The following is a 6,720-nucleotide window of genomic DNA, read 5'->3' as shown; positions in this document are numbered from 1 at the left end:
ATATATATATATATATATAAAACTGTTTATCATGCATAATTCAAATTGCAAAAGTAACAACTTTAGCACATATTTGTACTTTTTTTCTTATTTTCTCTAAAATTATTGCAATTTTCGGAAAATATTACAAGAAAGTATCAAAGAGAGATGCGATGCTGCTCAGTGTTCAGTCAATTAAGTGGAACAAAACAAGGCGACTGAAGACTTGGAATCGAAAGGGCACGAATTCGCCACAACTTCTCCCTGATTTAATGAAGCGCGCTTTAGTTTGGCGCAAGATAATTGGCGACCACGAGATCGAATTCGTCAGTGAATAAACCTCTGGTGGACAACCGAATCGGGTTTACGCGATCGGAATGCGGTAAAGTGTTTTGACAGATAAATGGAGGACTTACTATAAAATCGATCTCGTTGTTGAAGCCTCCCCTCGATATCACTGAAGGCGAAACGGGCGTCATCGGCGAGGAGCCACCAGGACGGACTATTATCCTTGCGCTCACCGGCAGAGAGTTTAGTCTGGCTAGTTCTTGTCGTCTCCACTGATCGGTCTCCTTCTGTCTGTGCTCTCTCATTCTACAGTAGATGGAAATATAGAATCGTATTTATCGGATGATTTGAATGAATAAACTCTTGCCTTGATGATACGCTTGGAATATTTCTATAATTAAAGTCGCAGCGTTCACAGCCTTTAATATATCGCTATTGTTGATATTTAAAATTTCACGCGACTGGAAAAATATCTCAGGTAAGCGAAATTTATTGCATTAAACTATAAGAAAATCTATATTAAATTAGCAGAATTAAATCAGCAAAATCGAATTGGACCTTGGAATATTTAGTACTCTTTTGCAAGAAAGGCGATAATATCTTTCAATTGATGAAGTAATTAGTATTAAATATTAATATAAATATAAAGTAAAATAAAAATAAAAAAGGAACATGTCATTTCACAGGGATTATCATTTATATTTTTTATTATTTTATATTCTCATTGTATGAAATATACTTTACGCGATTTCAATTTTATCGCAATAATACCTGCACTTGGAAATAATATTAGTTCCCAGCGATAACGGGAATACCAATAAAACAAAAAGAAAATGAACAGAGACAAATGATAGCAGTAACGAACATTGAAAGCTGCGAAGCGCATCAGCTCGAATAAAGTTCACTGGCATCGCGCCAAGTGAAAACTTCATTTTTGCAAAGCACGTGCCCTAAGGACCACTTGCATACCTGCTCTCTTCCTGTTGTCGTCTCTCGGCTTCCAATCTTTGCCTTTCGCGCTCTGCCGCCGCTCGCCTGGCTTCTTCGGCTCGCATCAAATTACTCGGAATGGGCCGGCTGTCCTGTCGTCTTCTGTGCTCTGCCAAAAGATGAGGATTCTGGTGATAGATCAGCCTAGTTTCTAATTGTTTCGTCCTACCAATTTCGTTCTTGGATCGTTGTTTGAATATCTCCTGCCTCCTTCTCTCGGCCTGTATCCTCGCTACCTCTAGCTGCTGCCTGTTCTCCTCGTACCTTCTAGATTGCTCTCTCCTCGCTTCCTCTTCTCGCCTAGCTGCCTCCTCTCGCATCCGTTGCTGCCGTAACCGTCTCTCTTCTTCCTCCTCCCACTGTCGTCTGGCGAGTTCCTTCCGTCGCTCTTTCGCCTCGTATCTCTGCCGCCTTTCCTCCTCCAACCTTCTCGCCATCTCTTGCTGCCTCCGTCTAACTTCCTCTGGTGAGCTTCGCGGATCGATGTACGTAGGCGCCGACGGTCCGTGGTCTCTCCTCACTCCTGGATCGGGATATCTGTCGCGACGCCTGGCTTCCTCGATCAGTCTTCGCTCCTCGAACCAGTTACGACCAGTTGTGGTCGATTGATTATCTCTCGATGGCACATTCACTGGTTGGTTCCTCCTAATATAATCCTGTAGTTTTCTCTCTTCTTCTTGTCTTTTACGCTGCTCTTTCAGTCGTCGATAGTACTCTTCGTCATTTCTACTCATATTCATCCGCGGATCTTGGTGCTCTTCGAGCCTATAGTGTCGTTTCTCTTCTTTCGATCTTTGATCGGCATGATTGACATTGATAGGTCGATTTCGTGTGATATATTCTCGCAATTTCTGTTCTCGCTGTCTTTCTTCTTGCTGTCGTCTTTTCTCATCTCGATCGCGCTGTCTGATATCGTTCGGATGACTGACTGAATGTTCTGCACGCATTAAATTCAATGGTTGCTGTCGTCTTCTCTCATCTTCATCCTCTTGCCTCTTCTTCTCTAACCATTCTTTGCGACGGTTTTCTGATATTCTTCTAACATTTTCGGAAGGATTTCTCATTGAATCTTGACGCCTTCTTGCCTCTTCATCCCTTTTTCTTTGAGCTTCTTGCTGCCATCTGTATTGCTCCTGCTTCCTTGCTTGTTCTTCTTCCTCTCGTCTTCTTAGCTCTTCCTCGTTTCTTCTGACCGTCTCCTGCATTTCTTGCCTTCGTCTTTCTTCCATCTGCCGTCGCATATCTTCGTTATCTATATGTGTTGTAACGTTCATCATCTTATAATATTCTTCGTATTGTCTTCTTCGTAACTCATCTCTTTTCTTTTTCTCTTCCTCCTCCTGTCTATTTGGCAGTTTTTGATTAGCCTGTTGCATTTGTCGCAAATACTCTTCTTCTCTTCGTTTTTGCTCAAGGATTTTCTCGTACTTTTGTCTAACATTATCGATGTCAGTATTTAATCCATGATGCTCACGTCTTTTAACAGATGTGTCTTGATGGTATCGCATCTCGTGCTGCCTGCGACGTTCATTCACGGTCTGCAACTCATCGCTAGACACGGCACCTTCATCCTCACCGAAGCCCCAATCGATCGATCGTCTCGTGCGCTTCCGTTCGCTTCTACCGTCCGCAAATCCCTCAATATTTGCTTCGGCAAGCCACAGCAACTGCCGACCATGATTCCTGCTGGCGCCATTATCACCGTCCAATAAAATCATTTCTCGCTTTGGTTTAGCTTCCGTGTAATTCTTAATTTCGAGATCCGTTAGAGATCGCTTGGTCTTCTGATTAGTTATTAATTCACTAGAATTTATTGGGATGGATCCACCCAAATCTCCTCGTTCTGGTAACTTCTCTGGTCGCCTAAACTCATCCAAATGGTCAGAATTAAGATGGCTGGCATCCATATCTCCCCTATTTGGCTTGTTTCTTTTCGTGGTAGTCTCCAGTTTTTTGAGTTTGAGAAGCTCGTCCATTTCCTCATATTCTTCTTCATCGTATGACAGAACGTCGTCGAGATCCAAGGATACCGGCGACACATTTAGCAATACGGATGGAGCTGGCACCTCGCCCTTCTCCTTGTCAGGCGTATCTATCGATCTTTTCGTCTTGTGGGACAACAACGACGCTTCGAGACCTTCGCATCCAACCTGTAGCTCCGGCACACCACCAACATCGAAGGCATCTTTGTTGATCAAAGGAGTTTCGGTTCGTTGTTCTTCGAAAAAATTTGATTGTTTACGATTAACATTCGCACTTATTATTGATTTAATTTCTGTCTTTGTCTTTGAATTCAAATGACCCGTCTTTTTCGGAGCTTTGCTCTTATTTCTCGACAGTAAATTTGTGGAGGGCGTGGTTGCGATCAGTAGAGTCTTCTCTTTGGATAGGTCTAGTTTGTATATTTCCATCGATCCTGGCCCTTGATCCTGAAACGTGTCGTCTGCCACAAAGGGGTCGTCTAAAAGGTCTGAAGGGGATACCTTCGCTTCGCGCGAAAGCGTTTCCGGCATCTCGTAGCCGTAATCGATTTTGTCGGCCGCGAATTCCGCGCCGGCGATATTCGGTAATCGCCTCTGCCAGCCTGAAAAGGGGTACATTCGCTTTGACGAGACAATGTCCTTCAAGAAACCTTCAAAATCTCGCTCGGTATATTTGACATTGCGAGATAGAGCTCCTGATTCTGAAAAATGTAATTAGACTTTTTTTAATGTCTAAAAAATATCTAAAAAATTAGATATATTTAGAAAATTAATTTTAATTATTTTTGCACACATTAATAGCTGAAAATACCGGTTTAATTTAGAAATTTGATCTACAGGGGAGATTCTCTTTAAAAGATTTAATAACAATTTCATACTTGGCTAATATAGTTGCATACTCACTGACGTGAGTAATGCTCGACGCCAATTTATTTCTTCGAAATTCTTGCGTGCTATTATAATATAAAGATTTATATGTGTATATATTACTCGAAAAATATATATCATCTATTATTCTCCTAAATAATAGCTTTCGTCCTAAAATTTTTTCTTCTACATTAATTTCTAAAATTTCTTAAAAAAAATTAATAACTTTTATGTATGATATTTTTGCATAGATATATCTTTTGAGTTTATTTCATTTATTTTATTAGTAAAATATTCTATTTGCTTTTTTAAATATTTTTTTAATTTGAAAATTAATAAAGAACGCAATACTGTCATGTAATTATTATTATATTGACAACATAATGTATTAACACAAATCTTTAGATTTTTTTTTATATTTCGAATATTAATATCTTCTTATCAACTTAACACGAGAAATGAAAATAATTATATTTGAGATTGAACGCATGTTGAAAATTTTCGAACTTTTAACAATCATGAACAGTATTTATTTGATATTGGAGTTGCATAAAGAAGATGAGTAAGGAAACCTTGATTCATCAGAAAGTCGGGACAAACGGATTTCCACCAGTTAGGCCGATTCGTCACGAAGCGTTTGTTCCAGCTTCATTAGACAGCACGACAGAATTAAATCGTAAATTGAGTTAAATACTAAAATAGAGCAATATATATTTCTATATATACATTTCTATATATACATTTCTATATATTTGCTCTCTTTGTTTCCTGAGAATATTAAATAGAGATATTAAAAGTATTTTATAAAATAAAATTTAAATTTAAAATCATAATGTTCCTTACATCTTTTCTACATATTTCTTTCTATGTAGAGGGAGAGAAAGAAATCAGAAAGATTTATATTAGGTTTTTCCTGGTTATATTCTCAAAATGACAATCTTGTATAGACATTAGCTCTTGAGTTGACAGCGAAATACAATATGATGCTTTATTTTGCTCAGCTTGACATAACACTGTAAAATCTGACATACCCTCCGCAGAGATCGACCTTCGTGAACCGATCCAAAGGTCGAGAGGTTGATCCTCAACTGGATCGTGATCCCTCCAGACTCCAGCACGGTCCCGTTGAACCCTAGCGTGTCGGCGTGGAGATACGGGGGAGTATTGATCGTGAGAGAGACGGAGGGTGACTGCTCCTCTTACCAGAACCGCCACCGTCAGCCAGACCGTGGCCAGAACCACTGTCACCCGTGGTTGCATCCTTCTGCAATCAAACGGGTGTTTCCTCGTTATTCCACCTTAGTCAAGCTCTTCTGACCTCGATTCTGATTTACGTTACAGTGGAATTCTTAATCTCATAATTCTTTGGTATATCTGAGTTCATCACATTTTTTTTTAACTTTTAGTTAAAATTCTTTGACATAAAATTGTAATAGTATATAAAAAACAAAAAAGCAAATAAAAAGCTAATAACACCAAAGCACTATTTTATATAACTATGGTATAGTTATCTACAATAAAAACTGAAGGAGGTACTGATATTTTCACGTGATACATATAAAGTCTTTCTTTTAATATATGTATGCGAATTATCTTTTAAGAAACAGATTTTTTTCGTAAAGTAAGCTGCAATTGAAGACGAATTTCAAAGACTTACCTATATATCATTCAAACGCAAGCATGCAAACCAATGCGCTCCAAGCAGTACCACTCTCAGAATATACCGCGAAGAATAACGTATTCACTATAACAACCATCTAACACGCGAATCTTCTTATTCCCAAAAGGGAAAGCTAGCTCAGCTCTCCCTGACTTTGAATCTCAGACAATCATCTCTCTCGTCACTTCATCCGCGAGCTACTCCGGCATCTTTCAAAGGACGTCGCTTTATCAAGAAAGATGAAAGCAGGCGCAAGACAGCCTGTCTACCGTGCAATTCTCGAACTACTCTTGAACTAGCTCTCTTGTCTCTTTGATTTTCGCTCCAGCTCTTCCTACACACGAATCTGCCGCTACTTTGCGAGCGACACTTGGAGCACACCTTTCTCAGCGAAGCGAGAAAACAAGAAGAACGGGGAGATAGAGAAAGATCGATATCAACAGCGAATCGAGTGATCTTGACACACTGCCCGCATCAGGCCGAAGTGGCTAAACTTAATACCGTGGCGAAGGAGAAGGCGAGGAAGGCCGCTCGCTAGAATCAACTCTCGCGTGTGCATGACGCGCCAATTGACTTCCGCCAACTGACGTCACGTTTCTCTTTGTTTCTCTTTTCCTCTCTTTCTCTTTTCGTAGACCTGTCGACTGAGTTGACCAAAGAATCACTGGTAATTTCGACCAAATTCAACTGGCGATTTTCTTCATTTCTCGACACGCGAAATATCATGCGATGCTGAAGTATCGCGGGATTTTAAGATATTTGGAGAAGATATGTGTATTCATCGTTTATGATTTTTGATGATATAAATAACGTAATATACGGAAAATACAAACATAAAATAAATCAGTCAGATTAGGACAAGGATTTATTTAAATTTTGGACATATATATTATATATTATGTATTGTATGTACTAATAATTATAATTACTGTATATGATGTGTGTATATATATA

General features: G+C 39.3%; 2 protein-coding genes across 4 annotated transcripts in view; one reads left to right on the top strand and one right to left on the bottom strand.

Annotated features, from left to right (window-relative positions):
* Positions 1–6,720, top strand: part of LOC108691826 — a 103,666-nt gene that overhangs the window by 18,561 nt on the left and 78,385 nt on the right. The window lies entirely within an intron of this gene.
* LOC108691825 (trichohyalin) overlaps positions 1–6,720 on the bottom strand; it is a 46,892-nt gene that overhangs the window by 524 nt on the left and 39,648 nt on the right. Inside the window, exons 1-5 of one of the 3 annotated variants that reach the window (XM_018199746.1) lie at positions 5,764–6,203; positions 5,138–5,370; positions 1,427–3,940; positions 1,237–1,366; positions 396–573 (exon numbers count right to left, since the gene is read on the bottom strand). In XM_018199746.1, the coding sequence (XP_018055235.1) occupies positions 396–573; positions 1,237–1,366; positions 1,427–3,940; positions 5,138–5,370; positions 5,764–5,774 (3,066 nt within the window). In that variant the 5' untranslated portion in view covers positions 5,775–6,203. Of the gene's footprint in view, positions 1–395; positions 574–1,236; positions 3,941–5,137; positions 5,371–5,763; positions 6,204–6,720 lie in introns of those variants that run through there. The other 2 variants (XM_018199744.1, XM_018199745.1) reach the window with 2 other exon arrangements.

The sequence above is a fragment of the Atta colombica genome, unplaced genomic scaffold (assembly GCF_001594045.1).
Source record: "Atta colombica isolate Treedump-2 unplaced genomic scaffold, Acol1.0 scaffold52, whole genome shotgun sequence".
Taxonomy (NCBI): domain Eukaryota; kingdom Metazoa; phylum Arthropoda; class Insecta; order Hymenoptera; family Formicidae; genus Atta; species Atta colombica.
Note: the sequence above shows the minus strand (reverse complement) of the source record. Positions and strands in the feature narration are given on the sequence as shown.